The sequence below is a fragment of the Heptranchias perlo genome, chromosome 26 (genome assembly GCF_035084215.1).
Source record: "Heptranchias perlo isolate sHepPer1 chromosome 26, sHepPer1.hap1, whole genome shotgun sequence".
NCBI lineage: Eukaryota > Metazoa > Chordata > Chondrichthyes > Hexanchiformes > Hexanchidae > Heptranchias > Heptranchias perlo.
The window spans coordinates 23,257,683-23,281,119 of record NC_090350.1 but is presented as its reverse complement, the minus strand read 5'-3'; the positions used below and the strand labels follow the sequence as shown (position 1 = coordinate 23,281,119).

Here is a 23,437-nt window from a genome sequence, read left to right as displayed (position 1 = left end):
TCAAATAGAAGCTGCTCTTTCAGCACTTAACGTAGTGCAAGTCTACCTTTATAAGATAGTGTTTCTCTGAATTGAAGGAGGATTTCTCCATTATAATGTTGCCCTCCTAAAGGCAAGTTTCCAGTATAGAGTTGGCTCAGTCTGGATCTGCCCATCTGCTCAAGCAACTAGATATGGATGCTGAACTGTCGTATAGCTCCTTGGTAGCTACTAGATCCTGATTGTAGTAACCAAACAAGCTGCTTCAGTTGTGGTCCTGCTGTGCTCAGGCATACAATTGTTGCAAACTGTAATCATTTCAAAATAGCTGTAACTTCAGGACTTAGCAGGATTTGCAAATTTCACTGTCTTATTCCTGTGTGTGTATATATAAAAGTGAAGTGCTTGATGGATTTATTATAAAATTAAGGTTTCTTCAGTTCTCAATTTCTCATTCTTACATTGCCCTCCATGTACCATAGGTTAGGTGAGCAATAATAAAGAAATTACAGAAGTTACTACATACAAACTCTCATTTTCCAAAGCCCAGTTAAAAGCATTTTCTTTTTAACACCCCCACCCCCTCCCCGAGGCCATCTTTACACTCTGCACCAGTTGCTTGTGCATTGCTTCCCACTTGTATAAAGGCTTTTGTTTTCTTTTAAGATCACATGGTTTCAGCCAATGGACTTTTTGTGACCGTTTCTGGTAGATTTGCAAAATGTTTCAATCAATTGCAAAGCCCTAGATTCTAAGTTCTGTAAATAGTTGGCAAGTCTGTCTTGCAATTTGTTGTGTGTGGTTTACTTGTTCTACCATGGACCATAACTTTCATTCTGTCAGCGCTTCCAGAGAATGCTGGAGTGGTTTCCGGTTGGTATCTGTATCAGATGTTTGTGCTGGTATTAAAATAAGAAGCACAAGCGAGATAATCGCTCTTTCTCTGGCCTCACTTGTATTCCACAGTGAGTGACTGGACAAAAAACATTAAATAATGCCCCTCAAGTGCCTGTGTATTTTCTTTACCTATTGACATCGGGAATAGTTCAGTCCACTCAAAAGAAATTCTGGAAGAGAATTACAAAGCCTTGTCAAAGGGATCTCTAAAGTAAGCAAGTCAACAACCCCTCCTTTAAAGGAAGCTGAGACAGTGACCTAAAGAGCATCAAGTTTGTCAGAAACAGATATGGATCAAATTTAGCAGTGCCCACAGGGAGACTATTTTCTTTAAATAAAGTGAGTTTGATTCAACTTTTGATAGCTAGCATTATGGTAAGCCACAAGCATCGTCAGGTCTCTTAGCGGTGCACCTAAAGAACAAGTGTATTTTGTGCTGTCAAGAGTGCCATTATCTAGATATCAAGTCCTTCTAGGGCAAACTTTTTTTAAAAAAAGAATTGTATCTGGTTATTTTGATAATTATCTTGAATCTGTGTCCTCTGGTTGTCGACCCTCCAGTCAGTGGCAACAATTTCTCCCTATCTACTCATCAAAACCCTTCATAATTTTGAACACACCTATTAAATCTCCCCTTAACCTTCTCTACTCTAAGAACAATCCCAGCTTCTCTCGTCTCTCCACATAACTGAAGTCTCTCATTCCCACTGTTGCAGGGACTAGAATCAGAAAAGAATCAGCAGAGAGGTTCATGTAACTGATTCTAGTCCCTGCAACAGTGGATCCAGACTATCAGTTCCTTGTGACAGTTAAACCTTGTGGTATAAATGATATTCCAAACACTTGTATTGATGGATTTTTTTTTTGATGTGGAGTGAGAAAAGGAGGTAGCAGCAGTAGTAGTGCAGGGACAAGCAAGGACAGTAGGTATGCTTTCTTTGTGAACCCTTTGACTTTTTAGGTTCTCAGTTGGAGTCTTCAGTTCCACAAGTCTACTTATGGGCGCTCTCCTACAATGTAGGTAGGACCTAGAGGCTAAGAAAAAGACTTGCTGTTCAAATACTATGGTTATAGGCCTTTGGCCACAGCTGTGCAATGGCTTGTTAATGGTATCCTGCACTATTGCTTGCTGGTGCAAAAGAGAGAGCGCCCTAAAGAAGCAGGTTTGCATTGATTCCACAAACATAAGCAGTCAGTTGTTGAGTTAATTTATAATGGATGATAGTTTTGTATATCTGAGAGGGAGCCACAGGAAATTTAAACTTGACCAGTGGATTTACAGTTTGGTTAGTGATGTTTTTGTCAATACCTTGGATCTTGAAGGACTTCTTTCTTGAAAGATGTTACTGTTGAAGTTGCCATGGTATGTGAAGATTAACCAGTGGGGTAGAAAGACTGGGCAAAGTAGCCCTGTTCAAATGACGTTGTCCATTACATAAATTCTGCATCCTCTGGAGGTAGTGTCTGAGCTCTTGTGTCTTTGTGCATCCCAGTATAATTATTTTTGCTGGTTTAAAATGCTAATGTTGTTTGTATTTGTAGCTAGTAAATTCATTTGTAGTTCATAAGCTTGTTTTTTTATTAATTGTTAACATTGCTTAATTCTTTGCCAACAGTCTCAAAAAAAAAATCATAAGAATAATCCCTCGTGTATAGGGGAATGGGGCACTGAAATTTCATCGCTAAACCTTGCATTGCTTTGCCCCTGTTGTCCAAAGAACTGAAGATGGCCATGTGGGGTTGCAATTGCAGCACAATGGGAATAGGAAGTTGCATAAATTCCAGCTAAAGCCTCTCAAAGGAACTGTATCCTCTGGGGGTATTTATGAATGGTTGGATTTGGGTGCTTTATCCCATGGTAGGTGGAGGGTAATTTATTTGAAGAATGAGGACTATCCCACTTAAACATGAGTAATCTGCCTTTGTCACCCAGAATTTGCAGCCAAATTGTTTGCAGAGGGTTTCTATATGTTATAATCAGTTCATTTGCAGGATTAGTATATTCATATAGAAGCGTTTGTAGCAGTTCATACTTAAGATGTAACCTTTTTTGGAAAGGGAATTAAATCAAATCTAAATCCTGTTTAAATTTAGCTAATTTTGTTCCTGTTTTTTTGCACAGATCCTACTTTCTACTGGAAAGCAACTAGAAATTTGCTCAAAACCTTGCACCATCTAAGGATTTTGGGAATGGATATTCTGTTATCGTGTTGGTGTTCAGTATAATGCCTGTGGCCTTTGTTTGAAGCGTAGTTTAAATTTGCTTGCCTGCCCCCATTATGGCAATCCAAAAATGAGTAAGGAAGCAATCTGTGACCATTCCTATTGAAGTCATGTTGAATTGACTTCTACAGACGTTTGACTATACCCACAATTCAGGCTAATATAAAGACAGGTCTGAGCCTCTTGATCCCACATCTTTGGATGTGAGTTTTCATTAATACTTTGCAGTTCAGAGTGGGAATAGTGCAAATAAACAGAAGTAATACTTCTTGTTAAAAGATGTATTTTTTGATAGTCTTTAACAGGTTTCTTTTCACCTTCCCAACCCCTGTGTATTTATTTCAGAATAAGACTGTCGCTACCCCAAACCAGGGGGTGTGGGACATGAGAGGCAAACAATTCTATGCTGGCATTGAGATCAAAGTCTGGGCAGTTGCCTGCTTTGCACCACAGAAACAGTGCCGGGAGGAAGTTCTAAAGTAAGCATCCTGTCACTTTTTTAGATATTTTTTTTAAAAAGCATTTGCCTCTGTTTGCTGCAAAGTGCTAATCTCAAAAGTTGAGAGAAATTTTCTCATGAACCTAGGATAACAATTTCCTTTCAACCATGGTTCTTCAATTTTTCTAGTTTGCATAATCAGATTATGAAATTGAAAATAAATGTTAAGTATTGTCCTTTTTTATTGTTTACATTACTGGTTTAACTTTGGTGTGAGATAAATGATAAATGTCTTTGAAATTCTTCTATTACTGTGCCATATATGAGGGCAAATTGAAACTGGTTGAAACCCAACCAACTGAAGTGCTGGGTACAAGGTGGGAGTGAATGCTTTGTTCTATGCAACTTTAACTTGTCTCATTTGAGTACAGATGCTGAGCACCAGTCAAATAGCTTTAATTATGCTCCTCGGTTTTTGCTATTTCTCTTATCTCCAGGAATTTTACTGACCAGCTGCGTAAGATTTCAAAAGATGCTGGAATGCCTATTCAGGGACAGCCATGTTTCTGTAAATATGCACAAGGTGCAGACAGTGTAGAGCCCATGTTTAAACACTTGAAGATGACTTATGTTGGTCTGCAGTTGATTGTGGTCATCTTACCTGGGAAAACTCCTGTATATGGTATGTAAGAGATGAGTGTGTATTTTTGTTTGGCACATAACTTTAACTTTCTGAAGTTTGCACTATAGGCTCACTCTGGATGCTGATGGGGACAAAAAGAAAATCACTTTTTAGTAGCTGCTGTGTAAATGCCGAAACAGTTCACCAGTTCAAATTAATGTCCAACCCTCTGGATCTTTGGGTACCTCTAAGTACCAAGCTAGCAACATTTTAGTTTCAGTATTTGTAATTTTTGGCATGCACTTGTGGGAAGTGTTTTACGATTCCTTAATTGTGACACAGGGTGATGTGAGTTTACACTTCTGCAAATGCTCCACACTGATTTTCCTATCTTTTAGCTAGGCAATTTTGGAAGAAATGGGTAGCAAGGGGGAAAATTCCTCACGGGAGGAAAATCCAAAGGATGGATCACGTCCGGTGCCGCATGCATATTTCCTACAAGCCAATTAAAGCAGTTTTGGCAAAAGTCTGGTGCCAGGTTATTTGCCCACCCTTTTGTGCAAGCTGTGATGGGAGTGGGTACTAAAAGAAGAAATGAGAAATTTAAATTGTAATGTAAAATCATTTTGTAACTTGGTATAAGTCATAATTTGGTATGTGTAGTTGGTTACAGGTTGAAGTCCCACAGATATTCTAATCTCTCATTACTGGGATAACTGCTTCTCATAGACCATTTGCTACATAGAGGGGATGCTAAACTTTCTAAAACATTTCTATGCTTGATCGTTCAATGACCCTGAATGGAAGGTAGTCACATTCTGACCAAAAAAAACTTGGTGAAATAAAATGCTATAAATCTACTTATTATGTTGTGATATTCATTGAATATTCTACTGTAAAAATTCCTGGAAAAAGTATTCATTCTGAAGAGCTATTTAAAATGCTGCAGAATAAAAGATAAATAATTTGGATGATGTCTTTGAATATAATTGAATTTCAGAAATATTCAGGTCATCCAAGTGCAGAATTCCAATGTACCTTTCCTGTTGGGAAAGCTGTTCCCAGTTGTATGTTGCGATTTCTCTTTCACATTGAAGACTAAGTTTTTTAACTTGTATGTCTGTCTTCCAGCTGAAGTGAAACGTGTGGGTGACACCCTACTGGGAATGGCCACACAATGTGTTCAGGTGAAGAATGTAGTCAAAACATCCCCACAGACATTATCTAATCTCTGCTTAAAGATCAATGCAAAACTTGGTGGAATTAATAATGTCCTTGTACCTCATCAGCGGTGAGTTCTGTATGCATTAAATTCTATTTTGCATTTTAGCAATTGTGTAATCGAGTGTCAAATGCTTTATGTAATATCTATTTACATTACACCTTTATTAAGTTACAATCTTTATGTTCTATGCATTAATTCTGAAGTGCAGTGACTGTTATGGAGGTCAAGAGGGCAGTTCTAGGTCAAAAGCATGCCTCAAATGCCAATGAGGAATGACCCGCTAATCTGTGTTTCATTATATTGGTTGAGGGAGGAATGCTGGACAGGACAGCAGGACAACTGCAGAGGCTTTTACATTTCAGATACTCTGTTTTTAGCTGTTGCATGAAATGTGCTGGCAGTAGGAGGAACAAATTACAAAATAAAAAGTGGAAGCAATGAAGTGCATTGGTGTACTGATAAATCATAGGATTGCATCCATGATTTCCCAAAGTTCCAAACCTCTGCCAGGCTCTCTTGGTAGGCACTGCAGTAAGGGGAAGCATTTTCCACACTCTACACATGCCCATCGGACACATTTCGTATAAACCTGGTGTCGAGCAACAGTACTAGACACATTGGAACAGAAAATATCTGCATTCCCAAGATTGGCAATGATGTTGTTTTGAGTTGGGGGGGGGGTGGGGAGAAAGTGACATCTATTATTTGTACACTTGCACTCTACATACTTGAGTCATTTTAATAAAAGGCTAATATTGAATAAATATAAAAAAGGTGTAATGTATTGACTCAAGGTTGGAATTTGCATGAAAGTATTACTGCAAAGAGATAAACTGATACTGCATGCCTATTCTGATCATCTTTATGCCTTTTGATCTCCATTTTGGCTACCATGCTGAGAAATGACGCACCTACTAATGCCAACAATTTCATACAGGTTATTAACACTGCAATAACAGTACATTAATGTCAACATTAAAACCTATAGCAAAGATAATTATAGCTGCAGCATTGGATGCTATTTTCAGGGTGATCATCCTGCCTACTGCTTTCCTATAATGTATCTGCATCTTAATCTCACTGAACATGCTGTCCTGATTTAATGACTCTATTCAATTAGGGTAGGGAAAGTACATATATTTGATCTGTTAACTTGCGGATTCACACAGACTACAGTTGTGAACCCTGATTAATCAGTTAAGTATTACAAAGTTGAGCCCTAGTGTTACGCTTTTTTAAAAAAAAAAATGGGAATTTTTGTTGTACATAGGCCATCTGTGTTCCAGCAGCCTGTCATCTTCTTAGGAGCTGATGTCACGCACCCACCAGCTGGAGATGGCAAGAAACCCTCCATCGCTGCGGTAAGTTGTTAAACTTTGCATTAGAAAACAATTCCAAGCAGTGATCTATAGTTGATTAACCTAAAAAAATTTGTTTGTTGCTCCCCTGAATGTATGTGCAGACCGAGAAAGTCTTAACTTCAATATTCTGTCTGGACAGTGGTAGAAGCACTGAATTTGAATTTAATGGCTCCATGGCAGAGAAGAAAAATCAGCCAGAGCACTATCTGGTTGAAAAATGTGTTGCCAGGATAAAGTTTGGTTGTGATGCTCCATACAGTCAAATTGCCGACTGACAATAACTGTGGGCTCCTGTGAAGAATGGCCACATAGGTGAGGTGCTGATACCAGGGGCCAGTGTCCATGGAATCAGGCGAGGAGCGTTAACAATGGAAAAAAGGGGGTGGGGGGTGGAGGGAAAATGCTCAATTTTGTGGTTCAAGGTCATGCTGAGTAAAATAACATGCCATAGTTTGGGCAGGTTTTCAAACTGGATAAATAGGTAGTAGTTGTGATATATTTCATGTGTTCAGGTCCATATCTTCTACCTAAACATATTGAAAGAAAGGCCCACCTCCAGAGTTGCCTCTGAAACTGTGGTATCTGTTCAACCCACAAAAAAACTACAGTCCAAAATATAAATATTAAGATTTTAGTTTGTTTTCTAGGTGGTTGGTAGTATGGATGGACATCCCAGCCGATACTGTGCAACAGTACGTGTGCAGACATCGAGACAAGAAACTTCTCAGGACCTCCTGTTCAGTCAGGAAGTGATCCAGGACCTGTCCAACATGGTGCGTGAGCTCCTAATTCAGTTTTACAAATCAACCCGCTTCAAGCCAACACGCATTATCTACTATAGGGGTGGAGTTTCTGAAGGACAGATGAAACAGGTTTGTGTGGTTGTGTTTTCTATATCCCTTGCAGTTTCTAGTCATTGATAAATTTCTGAAACTTGACATTGTATTTGATCTTTCAGTTGGGCAAGTAGGATGATCACAAGCTTTTCAAGCCTATGTTGGTTGTTATTGGGGATGAATCTGATCCTCATATTTTCCTTCTCTAGTGACCCAGCTGAAACAGTTCCCTCGTGGAATTACACATGTTCAGTTGTCCACTCCACTGCGTTACTGATCTCAGCCATGCCACTGTCGAGAATGACCCCTCTCAATAAATGGGAGTAGTCACACCTGTACTTCAGTATCTCCTGGGGGCTGGTTGAAAATTGGTATTGACGGCATAGAAGCAGGTCACTTAGCCTGGAAAAAAGGGCTAACTTATACAGGGTGCCTTACTTTCAACAACTGCGACCATTTTATTGTGGGGGGGGGGCGGGGGGAGGGGTTGGGGAGATAAATAACTTGCTGAAAATGAAATGCAAAGAAATAACATTCAAAGGAACTGAAAATGTTTCTGCAACTTCAGTCTAATTTTTTTTTTGTTCAAACCTGCATCTAGGTTGCCTGGCCTGAACTTATTGCCATTCGGAAAGCCTGCATTAGTCTGGAGGAGGACTACAGACCTGGCATAACATACCTCGTCGTTCAGAAACGACATCATACGCGACTCTTCTGTGCCGACAGAAGTGAAAGGGTAGGTGCCCTCGAAGCAGGTCACTTAGCCTGGGAAAAAAAGGGCTAACTTATAGACGGTGCCCTACTCTCAACAACTGTTTGCGACCATTTTATGGAAGGGGGGAGAATAAATGCTATGTCCACTGAAACAATAATTCCTCTGTGGGTAAATACACTGCAACGTATGAAATGAAGTCATGCAGTGTAGGAATGCCCAACATAATCTCTTGCTGATTTAGTTGAACTCAGCTTGGTATTTGAGGCATGATGGTGGTGGAAGGGAAGGGAAGGGGATGAACCACCCAGGGTTCCCTCTCCTGATCACTATCCCATGACCCCTCGTGGAAATTCTGCATGAAGCTAGGATAGAGCTCAACAATGATGCTTCCAATGTTAAATAGCCTGCCAATTTTCCTTTTCGTAGCTCGGGTTGATGTGTGAAGAACAACCAGTTGAGCAAGGTACTACTGATCTTCCAGATATCCCAGTGTAAATGGTTGCCTTCAGGAGAGAAGGGGAGAAAATTGATAAGCAGGGAAACAAACAGCACTGGTTTTTTCATAAGGATTCCCAGTACAGTTGCCATTGTTGGTCCGTTGTGGTTTTATGATATTGGTGCTCAATTGTTCAGTCGTACTGTAGTATATACAACTGTGAAAAGACTATGTTTAAATAAAAGCTCCTGTAAATATTGTGCAAGCAAAATGTACAATGATTCCAGCCATATGTAATTCTGAGGAGAAAAGAATGATTTTAAAGGCGATAGGAATAAGTGACTGTAGGTGATGAAATACAGAATATGATTGCAGTCAAATGGTAGGATTGGGCTCTGCTATGGAGGCTTAAAAATATGAGTTTGCCCTGCTGGTTTTTACTTACCTGCCTGGGATAAAGCAAACCAAGCAAAGCTGTCATATCGATGATTTTAGACCAGCAGCTGAGGAACGCTGATGCATGGATCTTAGAGGTGAATGCTGTCTCATTGTGCTGATTTCCCTGTTGAATAAGCCTTCGAGTACCCTCACTTGGCATTCTCCCGAGAGTCCTTCAAGACATCCATCACTGCCTCCTTACAAGCAGCAACCCAAAAACTACCCTATCCTCCTCTCTTGCCAGCTTTCCCACCCAACACACTCGGTGAAGGCTAACCTTCCCACCAAGCTCACCGCGCCCACCACTGCCCTTGGACTCTTCCAGGGGATCAATCATTACCCCGCTCTGCTTTTCCCTCCCAGAATGTCCGTTCACTCATAAAAAAGGCCCTTGCCAGCCATGATTTTATTGTGAATGATTGCTTTGAGTGACACCTGACTCACGGGCGGCGGCACCTTGTCCCTTACTGAAACTTCCTCATCTGGCTATATTTTCCACCACCTGCCCGGCCCAAACTGCTGTGGTGGTAATGTGTCCCTTATCACCAAGTCACAGTTTGGTTTTTTTTTCTTCCAACAATCCATCAGCCTTTGTCATTGCTTTTTGTACCTGTTGGCTAGTTTTTAGTGATTTGTGTACTTGGGCACCCAAATCTTGTCCACAATTCCTAATTTCTCGCCATTTAGAAAGTTCTCCAATTTTTCTTTCTTAGATCCAAAGTGGGCAATTCTGGCCTCTTCCCACGCACCTCCTTTCTCCCCCCCCACCCCCCCCTGTCCCACCATTTTCTCCACCTTCCTCATCATTACGACCTTCCTTAAAATCCACCTCCTGACCAAGCTCTCCTAATATCTCCTCCTTTGACTTGGCATTAATTTTCTCCATACACTTATGAAGTGCCTTGATTTTTGTTTTGACGTTAAAGGTGCTATGTAAATGCATCCTGTTGGAACTATGCATTTCACAGATGAAATTTCCAATCGGTCAAGGTTAAAATGAAGTAGATCAATGATGCCTATCCTGTACTTTTTCTACCTTCAGGTCAGGGAAGAAATTTTAGTTTACTTGGTAGCTATAGTTGCCTTTATTCATCTCCCATCATGAGAGTAAGCACGTTAATGTCTTTCTGGTCCTAGTCTGTTCTGACGGACTAGCTTGCCCAGTTGTACTTGTGTACTTTGTAAGTTTTTATATTTTTAACCTCTGGGTGTTATCTTTTGAATGTTAAACAATATGAACTTCTTCACAAGGTAGGTTTTACCAGTAGATGTTAGCAATTTTGATGTAAATCTTTTGTGTGAAAGTCTTGATATTGTTTTTTTCTACTGACCAATGTAGAACACAGCAATCTATTGTAAAACTGTCAACCTTGTCTCAGTGGTCTCACTCTTGCCTCTGAGTCAGAAGATTGTGGGTCCAAGTCCCACTCCAGAGGCTTGAGCACATAATTTAGGCTGACACTTCACTGCAGTACTGCGTTGTCGGAGGTGCCGTCTTTGCGATGAGACATTAAACCGAGGCCCCGTCCGCCCCCTCAGATGGACGTACAAGATCTCATGGCGCTATTTTGAAGAAGGGCAGTGGGGTTCTCCCTGGTGCCCTGGCCAATATTTAGCCCTCAACATCATTAAAACAGATTATCTGGACCTTGCTGTGAGCAAATTGGCTGTCACGTTTTCCTACATTGCAACAGTGACCTAAACGTCAAAAAGTACTCAATTGGCTGTAAAGTGCTTTGGCATGTCCTGAGGCAGTGAAAGGCACTATATAAATGCAAATTCTTTTATTTCTTTCTATAATCATGTTTGTGTTGTCATTTGTTTGTAGCGTTGTAGTTTTCCCATTAACCTTTTTATAATTCAGGTTGTTATTCAATTGACAGGTGGGTAAAAGTGGCAATGTTCCTGCTGGCACGACTGTTGACAGCACCATCACCCATCCCTCTGAGTTTGATTTCTACCTTTGTAGTCATGCAGGAATTCAGGTACAGTAAATTCTGCCACCTTGTGTTTTGCTTTTTAAACCTGGTGAAAATTTCCACAAGTTTTTTTTTACTCGTCTTTTTGATGATTAAGTGAACACAGATGAGTGCACAGGCTCATTATCTTTGCAAGCTGCTCACTTGTGTGGTTCAGCTGTCTGCTGTGTGCCTTTCTGAAATGAAATGAGTGAATTATAGACCAGTTAGCCTAACATCTGTTGGGAAATTACTGGAGTCTATAATTAAGGATCGAGTGACTGAACACCTTGAAAATTTTCCGCTGATCAGAGAGCCAGCATGGATTTGTAAAGGGTAGACCATGCCTGATTAACCTGACTGAATTTTTTGAAGTGGTTACTAAAGTGGTGTACAGGGGAATGTCTATTCATCTTTATATGAACTTCCAGAAGGCATTTGATAAAGTCCCTCACAAGAGACTGTTAGCTAAAGTTGAAGCTCATGGAATTGAGGGCAAATTATTGACCTGGTTAGGAAATTGGCTGAGCGGCAGGAGACAGAGTGTAGGGATAATGGCGGGTACTCAAATTGTCAGGATGTGACTAGTGGTGTTTCGCAGGGATCTGTATTGGGGCCTCAACTATTCATTGTATTTATTAACTACTTAATAACTGGATGACTGGATAGAGAACATATCCAAGTTTGCTGATGCCACAAAGATAGGCAGCATTGTAAGCAGTGTAGATGGAAGCATAAAATTAGAGATATTTATAGATTAAGTGGGCAAAACTGTGTCAAATGGATTTCAATGTAGGCGAGTGTGTAGTCATCCACTTTGGACCTAAAATGGATAGAACAGAGTACTTTCTACATGGTGCAAATCTTGAAACAATGGAGGTCCAAAGAGAAATAAATATCGAAAATGCTGGAAAAGCTCAGCAAGTGACGCAACATCTGTGGAGAAAGGAGGAGAGTTAACATTTCAGGTCGAAGACCTTTTGTCAGAACTGGAAGATGAGAGTTAAAGTTTTTAAGCACATACAGAGCCAGGGTAAAGGGGGTGGGGGGGGGGGGAGCGGGGAAGAAAGGGGAGTGGAGGAGAGGGAAGAACAAAAGGGCAGGAGTGGTTAAATGACAAAAGAGATGATGGTGCACGGCAAGGAGGGTGGTAATGGGACAAGTTAAGAAACAAAAGATCGGTCTAGAGGAGCTGTAAATAGCAACAGCAGAACCATTACCAGCACCTACTGGCCCAAAGTCCATAGAGACTATGGGGTCCATGTACATAGATTAAAATGTCATGGACAGGTACAGAAAATAATCAAAAAGGCTAATGGAATGCTGGCCTTTACATCTAGAGGACTAGAATACAAGGAGGAAGAAGTAATGCTACAGCTATACAAAGTCCTGGTTAAACCACACCTGTGGTACTGTGTTCAGTTCTGGGCACCACACCTTAAGAAGGATATATTGACCTTGGAGAAAGTGCAGCGTAGATTTAATAGAATGATACCTGGACTCCAAGGGTTAAATTACAAGGAGATATTACACAAACTAGGTTTGTATTCCCTGGAATTTAGAAGATTAAGGGGTGATTTGATCGAAGTTTTCAAGATATTAAGGGGCACTGATAGGGTCGATAGAGAGAAATTATTTCCGCTGATTGGGGAGTCTAGGAGTAGGGAACATAGCCTAAAAATTAGAGCCAGGACTTTCAGGTGTGAAGTTAGAAAACACTTCTACACACAAAGGGTAGTAGAAGTTTGGAACTCTCTTTTGCAAACGGCAGTTGATAGTTCAATTAATTTTAAATCTGAGATTGATAGATTTTTGTTAACCAAAGGTGTTAAGGGATATGGGGCTAAAGAGGGCATGTGGGGTTAGGTTGCAGATCAGCCATGTTCTCATTGAATGGCAGAACAGGCTCGAGGAGCTAAATGGCCGACTCCTGTTCCTATGCATATTCTTTGACACAAGTGTTTCATTCTCAAACTGTACAGCTATTCTCCTCTTCGAATATCCACAAACTGTGATCTAATTTTATTCTTTTCAGGGTACCAGCCGTCCTTCTCACTACCATGTCTTGTGGGACGACAACTGCTTCTCAGCCGATGAACTTCAGCTTTTGACCTACCAGCTGTGTCACACCTATGTACGCTGCACGCGTTCTGTCTCAATCCCTGCACCAGCATATTACGCCAGGCTGGTTGCATTCAGAGCAAGATACCACCTCGTGGACAAAGATCATGATAGGTAAAATGCCTAGGCTACCTGTATAAATTGGTATTTATTAAGGCGTACGCTTGTTGAGGAAAAATTGAATCCCTTCATTTTGGATGATAGTTCACTTTGTTGATTAGTCCCTGTTCCTAAAAAGCATATTGGGTTTTTTGTTTGGCATCCATGTGTATGAAGATAAGTTGGCAGCTTAAGTAATACAGAAGGAAAAATGAGTTTTCCTGGTGACTGGATCTAGCAATTTTCTTCAGGGGTTGCTGCCAGCTGAATGAGACAAGTGCTTTAGAAACCAGTGATGCAAACACCACTAACACCTATGTAAAGGGCCTTAAGAAATCTCATTCCATATGTTTTCAAATCATTGACTTCTTCACTTAGATTTTTTAAAACTTTAGTTTTGCTGTGGAATGATGGGCATTTGCCATTTCCTCACCCAGCATATTCTCCATTTTGACTATACCTTTTGGCTTGAACATAAGCTGAGGTTGGGCGGTTCCCACCAACAGGAAAAGTGCAAACACGATCTCCTCTACTCAGCAGCCAGCTCAGGATTGATACCAGCAGAGACCTGCTGGTGACAAGGGTCACTTACTTTTCCCCCTGTCTCTGGAGGAAATGTTGTAGAAGCAGTGAGCCTAAAAGGTGGGAGAGACAAATGAATTATAAGTTTTATGAAAATTTACAGTTACTAAAATAGCTAGATTGTGACCATTTTATTTCAGATGTTTTTATTCTTTGGCTTAAGTGAATTTCACCGGCAGACCTAAATGATGTTTCACACAAATGAAAGTGATACAGTCCACATGTCTGGAATGCCATTTTTTCCCATTTCACTGGCACTAAATAGAATAAACTCCCCTGTAATTGTTGGACATGCTGTGCTTTCAATTGTTCGGAAGAGTGGAACCACATTACTCAGTGGTTGCTGTGTTTAAGTTGAGGGCCTTTTCAGTCAAATATGCTCTTATCATAGTATGTTTCAGCACAGAAGGAAGCCATTCGGCCCATCGTGCCTGTCCCAGCTCTTTGAAAGAGCGATCCAGTTAGTCCCATTCCCCAGCTCTTTCCCCATAGCCCTGTACATTTTTTCCTTTCAAGTATTTATCTAATTCCCTTTTGAAAGTTGTTATTGGATCTGCTTCCACCACCCTTTACAGGCAGTGCATCCCAGATCATCATAACTCTCTGCCTAACAAAAAAAATGTTTCCTAATGTTGCATCTGGTTCTTTTGCCAATCACCTTAAATCTGCTGTCCTCTGGTTACCAACCCTGCTGCAACTGGAAACAGTTTCTCCTTATTTACTCTGCCAAAACCCTTCATAATTTAGAACAGCTCTATTAAATCTTCCCTTAACCTTCTCTGCTCTAAGGAGAACAATCCTAGCTTCTCTAGTCTCTCCACATAACTGAAGTCTTTCATCCCTGGTACGATTCCATTCTTCTGCACACTCCCTAAGGCCTTGACATCCTTCTTGAAGTGTGGTGCCCAGAATTGAACACCATAGAAGCCTAACCCGTGTCTTGTAAAGGTTTAGCATAACTTCCTTGCTTTTGTACTCCAGGCCTCTATTAATAAAGCCCAGGATCCCATATGCTTTTTTAATAGCATTCTCAACTTGCTCGGCTGCTGTCAAAAATTTGTGTACATACACCCCCAGGTCTCTCTGTTCCTCTACCCCCTTTAAAATGATACTATTTAGTTTATATTGCCTCTCCTCATTTTTCCTACCAAAATGTATCACTTCACATTTCTCTGTTAAATTTAATTTGCCATGTGTCTGCCCATTCCACCAGTTTGTCTGCCCTCCTGAAGTCTGTTACTATCCTCCACTACATTTCAGAGTTTCATGTCATCTGCAAACTTTGAAATTATACCCTGTATACTCAAGTCCAGGTCATTTATCTGTATCAAAAAGAGCAATGGTCCTAATACCCCTGGGGAACACTACTGTACATTCCCTACAGTCTGAAAAACAACCGTTTTGGGTAATTCTTCTCAAAGTACCGAAGCCTTCAACTGGAACTGCTAGGAGTTACAAGAGCCAAGATTGAAAATGTGCAGCGTGAGACCTTAGTGTTCATTTTATGTTTTAGCTATTTCTTTTTGAAGTATTGGAAAGCTAAGTATTGGGATACTGAAATTAGGCCTGTATTGGCTGATTTCTCCATTGCAATCCAAAAGACTCTAGTTGTAGCTGGTAGAATTGAGAAGTACTTGCAAAGCAAAGTGTTGGAAGCTTTCTGGCATCTCAATGCATATAGCTACAAACTGACCAGCTGTGTTTTAGTGAAGCTCACTGAGAGTTTTGTGGTGTTTAACTGCCCCACTGATGTCTCTTGTTTTGTGGGCGAGGGGGGAGAAAAGACCCCGGCATAATTGTTGGATATACTGCACAAAGGAATCCCTGCACTTTGTAAAAGTACTCAGAATGTCAAAGTAGCAGTAAATTAGGAGGAACCTTTTTAAAGAGGATTATACATTAAAAGTTAAATGTTTCCCAAATTGAAGTGTTTATTTTTCAAGTAGAGAATTTTAATGCATTGCCCAAACATGTACATGTTATCAGATCCTACATTCAAGACTTTTTAATACCGAATATATTTAAAATGTAATTTTTTGATCTTTACAGTGCTGAAGGAAGCCACATCTCTGGACAGAGCAATGGACGGGACCCACTGGCACTTGCCAAGGCTGTACAGGTCCACCACGATACCCAGCATACAATGTATTTTGCATAAGACCTGCTGAAGTTTCCAGCTATTTCCAGCATACTGTGCCGTTCTGAAACGTCCTTACTTAGTGCTAAAAATTTTTTTTTTAACGAACTCCTGAGGGCCAAGCCGGTTTCAGACCGCAGTCTACCAGCGAATAGGAAGCAACGCACTGACTCATTAACTCATTAGGAATTAAATGCACAGAGAAATGAGCCATTGTTCTTCAAAGTCTATCAGAAGCACTATATAAGGACAATAGTGGTGGGTTTTTTTTCCACCGTACTGATTTTATATTTTTTACCTCAAGGCACCAAGGCCGAACATCCTAGGGAAAAGTTGCATGAATGACTTTGATTGTTACTACGTTCAGTAGCAAGTTTTGATATTGTGTGTTTTCTTTCTCTGTTTATACGAGGTAACACTGTTGTAAAACTCCCATCTATTTTTAATCTTTTACAAACAGACTGATGTGTGTATGCGCGTGTGAGAAATGAGTATTAGGGATACTTCTTTTATAGCTAGTTTCCAGTGTGTTAATTGTGCAAAAGTTTGAAAGGGAACCCTTGAAATTATACAGCTATAAAAGGACAGATTTTCCAAACTATACAAGTACAGACAAACCCCATTATTTGCTCACAGATAATTGCAAAGTGGTTATTAATGATTCGGCTTTGCAAGGTTTGAGCTCCTCATGATTTTGGACTTTGCAGCTTCAGAGATATTTTTAAAAAAGGTTGAGGTTCGTGATAGAATTTGAAGGGAGGTTTGACTGTAAATAAGTTCAACATTTAGCATAAATTAAACTCTAAGAACTAGGATTTCAAAAATTTTTGCAATGAACATTTACAGATATCCTGTGATATGTATGAAGCCCAACTGCAGGTTTGTTCGCCCTAATAATAGGTGCCCTATATCATATACTGTCTTAATCTGTTTGATGATCTGACTGTTCTGTTCCATTTTTTTTGTAAGGCCAGCTGGACTGTCCGTCCCCAGTTCGTTCACCCATCTGTACTACCCCAACCACAATTGGCTATTTTGAGACATGAGCAGGTACATGGCAGATCAAAGATCAGAGCTTTTACAAATTCTAGATGATCATTACAAGTCATCAGTTAACTTTGACATGTTTTTGCCATGACAATCCTAATTGATGGTGTATGGCAAACTGCCCCAGCTGCCATTGATAGATTCCATTCCTCATACTAGAGAATGAATTTCTTTTTTTTTTAAAATAGGGATTTTGCACTAAGTTTTAATCTGTGATGTTTACCTTAAACCTTAATCATAGCGAGTGTAGTAGAATTCTGTCATATGCAATAGTTGGACAAAGTTCCTCATAAATTAGACTTGCATATAACAGGAGTAAACTGCTATTTAGAAGAAGTTGTTCAATAGAACTGCATGTGCTATATGTGGAATGTACTGTACTTGCATATTTTTGAAAAAAGCATCCTTGGACTTTTTATGCAGAATTTTAATTGTTGGGGCTTTTTTTTTTGTTCATTAATGTCAGAAGCTTCAAAGTACCTATATATTGCTGCAGTAAGTTTCCAGTAGAGTGATCTTCAGGTTCCTGCTTGATGGAAACTGATAAGTTGCAGAAACTGTTATGGTGCTTGGAAAATACTTGACTGTATTTACATTGGGGCTTTTGCCAGCTGGACTGTCCATGATCACTTTATAGTTTGGGCCAGAAAGCTACAACTTGCTGTACTGGGAAGGAAGCAGAAACTGTGGATATAATACTACAGTACAAATTGGATCCTTGTTCGAGAGACATCTCAATTCATAAACAGGCTGTAATAGTTTGTTTTATTTAAAGTGCATACTTTTGTGTTTGTAGCTTTCTTGTGCAATATATGTTCAAAACCTTCAACTGTAAAGTAGGACAGGCAAATTGTATAGGAAGGGGTTTCGCTGGCCATAGTGTATGCGTGATGAAACACAGCCTTTTATATCCCATAGTATAATTCTGAAGAATCTTGGCAATGGAAACTGATTCATAATGTGGTTCAGTATCCTGGTTTTAGAATACAATTTTCTATGGGTAATGCCCTTTTTTAAAATGGGGGTAGCAGTATATTGACTTTGTGTGATCTCCCAGCTGAGCAAGCAAAACTTTGTATTTTCCTAAAACCAGCAAATGAGAATCAAAGAAACCCAAGGCAAAATGCTGTTTCAGGGTTAACTGCTACAATTTTGTTGAACACTCAAGACTGTTTCAGGAGTCACAGCTTGTGATTGCTTTCATTCTGCCAACCTTTCCCCTCCCTTCAGACCACTCACTTTGTCCACTTGCACCCATACAAACATTTCTGTCCAAGTCAATTTTCCACTTGATGCATTTTGACATTCCATAGTCGAAGGTACTGCGAAGGAAGTTGATTTTAAAAACTTTCCCATCAGACTACCTCTAGTGTAACTATAAGCTACTTTCAAACAAACAGCCATGTATGCCTTTTTCAAGCTGTGGGCTGTTATGAATGCTTTCAGAATAAAAGCCAAGATTGTTTATCACATGAGAACCATGAGTACCTTCTCTTTTCTCTCTCCTTTCTTCTTCTCTCTTCCCCCCCCCCCCCCCCCCCCAAATACCCCACCACCAAAAAAAACGAAGTGTAATTTTTGACAGTTGAAATGATTCATTATAACTGTCTAACTTGGTGACTGTCCTGTGTTTCATTACCATACATGGCTGGCATTGCATTTAACCTTTATCTTGGCATTTGCAAATGGGCACGGGTAGTTTTTCTTTAAAGCTAGATTTTAGTGGTGGCAGTTAAATCAACTCCTAACATTGAAGGTTTTTTTAAAAAAAAAGTTTCAAACCAGGTAGCTGATTTGTCTGTGGTCAGCTTTACATTTATAATTCACACTTTGCAGTATGTGATGCTCATAAAATTGCTGCTGTATATTTTTAAAAAAACTATGGGGTTATGTGACCATGGCAGTAAATGGATCAGTAAAGAGACCAATGTTTTGGGGTTTTTGATACGGCATCACTGTTCTTCATTGACTTTTTTTTTAAACATGCGCCTTTTTTATGAAATGCGGTGTTTTTGTGTTTTTTTTCCTCTTACCTGGGCTTCAAAAATGATATCTGCAACATGCTGTAGTTTTCAGAACTCCAGCCTTTTTGAAGGCAAATAATTTTACCAGTTGAAATAAGACTTCTGTCTGCAAGCACCCTTTGCAACCTTAATGCAGTGAACATTACCAGCAGAACGGATAGCTTCCTGTTTTTCAGTCTTCTGTATTTTGTACCCAATTCACCTAACCAGCATAATGGGCTTTCTTACTGTGTGGCAGCATAGGATTACTGATACCTGTACCTCCCAGAATAGATTGCTTCAACTAGATGCTGCCAAGGGTGCTTGAAGGAAGAGGCCATTAAAACTATTTTTATGGACAATGCTAATATTTTTATGAACAATTTTCAAAGTTCTTAAAAGGTGGCTCTCCAGGATAATGCAGTTTTTCCCTAAATACAGTGGACTCTCTTTAGTGCTTGGAGGAATACAAAGTCTTCAGTGAGAGATGTCTTATTCAGGGTGTATTTATATTTTCTGTAATGAGTTAATATTGATTGTAACAAATATAAATTTGTGGGATATTGGATCCATATTCTCAACACCAAAATGACTTTGCAAATATAAGATTATATAATGCAGACAGCTGGGACTTTGACGCATTACAATAATCTGTTTTTATTGGTTTACTATTGGATAAGCTATATGACTTTATACATTTTAATTGCAATTATTCTGAGATTTATCTAAATAGTAGCTGGATCAATAGAGGCTACAGTGGAGTGGTAGGGAATAGCCATTTATTGTCACCTTTTGATTTGTATGGATAGGGCAAATGCTGTTCCAGTTATGGGTGGGGCATTTTCAGTCTGACAGTAGCTATTTTCATAGCACAAGCATAAGTTATGTGCATAATTTAAATAGCCTGATGCAGTAAAGTAATATTGTAAAGTTTGGAACAAATTCCATGGATACAAAATCAATTTCACATTCTGTGGGGGGGAAAAATTACAATTATTTGCTTATGCCCAGAACCAATAGAAAATGTGTCCTCAGAGGTTGTAATTCCTGATGTTATGGGTAAACGATCCATCAATTTATTTATTATGACATTGCCACCAGCTAAATTTACTGCAACTGAAACAAATGACCTGATTTGAGAGAACAGGCTGGATTTCCACCTCACAATGAAATAATGATTACCTCACTGAACATGGAAGCGAAAACATTGTGTGCACCTGCTTGTCCAGGAAGCATAAGTGCCTGCACAGGATTTAATGCTGAGAGTTTAGTATGCAATAGTACAAAAAAATAAGAGGATAGTTTTAATTTCAAAGAAACCAAGTTGATTGAAACAGATTTTAAATGCTTGCAACAGAGATTTCTGGGACAGTATGTCACTTTAGTGATCCATTATGTACTAAAACTCCAAACCTGATTGTGAAACTTTAGAATGATGTGAATTTTACGAAAGCTAACTGGAGAGGTGCATGTTGTGTGAGGTAGTGTGCTAATTTGTAACAGTACAGATGAACAACAAGGTACCTATTAAAGGGAAGGGGAGGAGAAGAAATTTCAACAGTTCTCCTAGAGACAAATAGCTGACTCAAAGTGGTTGTGACATTTTTAATGAACATATTTACATAGGGTGGCACCTGGTGGCCATTGGATCATAGAATTTCATAACACAGAAGATTCAACCCATTTTGCTTACACTGGTTCTTAAAGAACTATCTATTTAATCCCATTCTTCTGCACTTTCCCCATACCCTTTTTTCTTTCAGATGTTTATTCATTTTGCTTTTTAAAGCAATGATGGATTCCCTGCTTCCACCACTTACTGATAGGGCATTTCATGTCTTAACAGCTTCTGCACTTATATTAAAAAAAAATTCTTCCTAACCTCTCCATTCTTTTTGTGATAAATTTACACCCTTACCAACTCACAACTGTGGCTATGGTCGTCAGTCGTATGTAACCATGTCAGTAGTCAAGCTTATTCATTCCAATTGTGTGCACTCACCCAATCAGATTATTTTTTCACTATTCTTGTCTTCTCTCCTCCCCACCCTTAGAGTTTTTTTTATGATCTATAACTGAGGAGAGCAGGGCGATCTGTGCAGTGGGTTTCATCACTAGCTCTGTGACCTATTGATCAGAGCTTATCTGCTGCAAGTGTATTTTGTAACTTCTCTCTGCCTTGGTATTGGAGTGTTGCATCTGGCTTGCTCAGGAACTATCAAAATAGTACAGTTCAAATACTGTTAAATACCAGATTCAAAATTGTGATTTGGATGAATGCTTGAAGTGCTCAGAGAGCTACTAAGCTGTCACAAAGATTTGAATAAATGCAATCAACATCTTGCAATTTTTTTTGTATTTTTAGGCTAATATTCATTATGTAGAGACACAAATTATATCTTTAGGAGTTGGTCAAAAAACCCATTTCTTAAAATTGCAGGACACTCTTTCCTCCCATGGGATGATTTTTTTAAAGCTTTGGTTCTTTTTTCCCCTCCCATTTGCAAGACCATAACTGCAGATCTACATTTTGTGCATCACATTGAGTTTTGACCATTTCACCAGATTTTGCACAAGTATTATGAGCCCCAGGCTTTCATTCTGAACAGTGAGATGGTAGTAGATTCTGTGCAGAAACTTGCTAATTACATTTAATCTGTCCAAAAACATCTCTGCAAGATGCACACTGATAAATACAGCAAGGCAATTGCTTAGTGTATATTTTTCCCTAATTTTCTCCCATGAAGACATCAGCTCATGCTAAACTATGCTTCCATAACCACAGCATCCCTCTAATACCTCACCTAAGTTGCTATTTTTAATTGGAAGCTGAGATGATGTTGGCAGATTATGTGACCATGTGGAGCAAAGAAAGCCCAGCCCACCCTGTCCACACGCACACTTTCCAGCAGGGATCACTGGACAGCAATCAGGACTGGGAACCTCAGCTAGTTTTTCTTTTATTTTGAACTAAGTATCAACTCTGCTGACTGGCAGAGATGAGCTGATTCAGCACAGACCAGAGATCATACCTGGGACCTTCATGGTCTGCATGGCTTAGTACCACACTAGACAGTGCACCTAATGACTCACCAGGTAGCTGTGCCCCTTATATCGAGCAGTAAGCAATATTAAGATATTCATTTTCTATGAATTGAGAGATTGGTGTGGAATTATTTATATTTTGGTAGATTTGTCTTGGTATATTTTCTTGCCATTTTTAAAGACTTGCTGTTTCATTGTCGTATGCATATGTTAATATAAATCTCCAGTTTCTAAAAGTGCCACTGAGAGCAGAAACATCTGGCAGAAAAGTTGCAAATGGAAGACCAATAAACCAATAATGGGATAATTGGTTTTAATGGTTTTTAATTAAATTGTCCAGAGGGAGTGTCACTCAGGGTACTCGTCACATGTGCAGTTTATTTCCTTTCTGAATCGGCTCTTTTATCATCTAACAATGCTGGGTATCTGATCTGATGCACCGCCATAACATTTACTGTAGATGCCCATATGCATTACCAGTTTAAAACTGATTAATGCGTGTTTTGTGATGTACATTCGTCCAAATCAGAATGCAGTTTGCTCATTCCTAATGCTAAATGCTGTCACTTTCTCGTTCATTACTGCTAATGGTTTCTAGGTAATAAGATTTATTTTTATTGAGGGGGGTGCAGGAAAGAGGAAGTGGAGACTGGCATTTGTGAGTAGCAGTACTGTAAATTAGCCTGGTAATCATGGGCTTAGGGCCACAGCCCTTGCTGTATAAAACTGCATTGAAAGCATTCTATGCTGCATAGTTCTGTAAGCAATTTTTGTGTGTAGTTTATTGGAAAAGCTGTTGGTATGTATGCATTCTTCAGTGAAATTGGAAAAACTGTTCTTTGGTTCCCATGCAGATGTTTAGATAAGTGCTGTTTTGATTATTTTATTGATTTTTGATTGTGGATGTGTCTACCAATACGAGGTACTCTCTTGAGCTGTAGGTATGGATAATGTGTGATAACCTGCCCTACATTGCTAAAAGATCTTGGCTGATTGAATTGCAAAGCTGTATTGCAATATGAATTTTAGCCTGCAGGGACAATTTGTGTTCACGTGACAAAATAAAATGGTATTTTTATGCCAGAACTTCCAAAGCCTATCAACTTTCTCTTTTTTGCAATTCACTTTCTTCCCCCCCCCCCCCCCCCCCATTGCTCTTTTGTTTGCAACATATTGACCTACATTACATTCATATTATATTGTGCACCTAATATAGTGTACACTGTGAATGGCTTGGGCTGTGGCTGATGCTGGAGACCGATTCCAGGGAGTGC

The 23,437-nt window shown here is 39.5% G+C and overlaps 1 protein-coding gene across 3 annotated transcripts in view; it reads left to right on the top strand.

Moving 5' to 3' along the window:
* ago4 (argonaute RISC component 4) overlaps positions 1-23,257 on the top strand; it is a 52,066-nt gene extending 28,809 nt beyond the window's left edge. For all 3 annotated transcript variants that reach the window (XM_068006539.1, XM_068006538.1, XM_068006540.1), the window contains exons 11-19: positions 3,445-3,578; positions 4,036-4,220; positions 5,292-5,451; positions 6,656-6,746; positions 7,394-7,618; positions 8,184-8,318; positions 11,055-11,156; positions 13,165-13,364; positions 15,981-23,257. In XM_068006539.1, coding sequence (XP_067862640.1) covers positions 3,445-3,578; positions 4,036-4,220; positions 5,292-5,451; positions 6,656-6,746; positions 7,394-7,618; positions 8,184-8,318; positions 11,055-11,156; positions 13,165-13,364; positions 15,981-16,089 — 1,341 coding nt within the window. In that variant the 3' untranslated portion in view covers positions 16,090-23,257. The remainder of the gene's footprint in view (positions 1-3,444; positions 3,579-4,035; positions 4,221-5,291; positions 5,452-6,655; positions 6,747-7,393; positions 7,619-8,183; positions 8,319-11,054; positions 11,157-13,164; positions 13,365-15,980) is intronic.
* Positions 23,258-23,437: the final 180 nt, after the last annotated feature.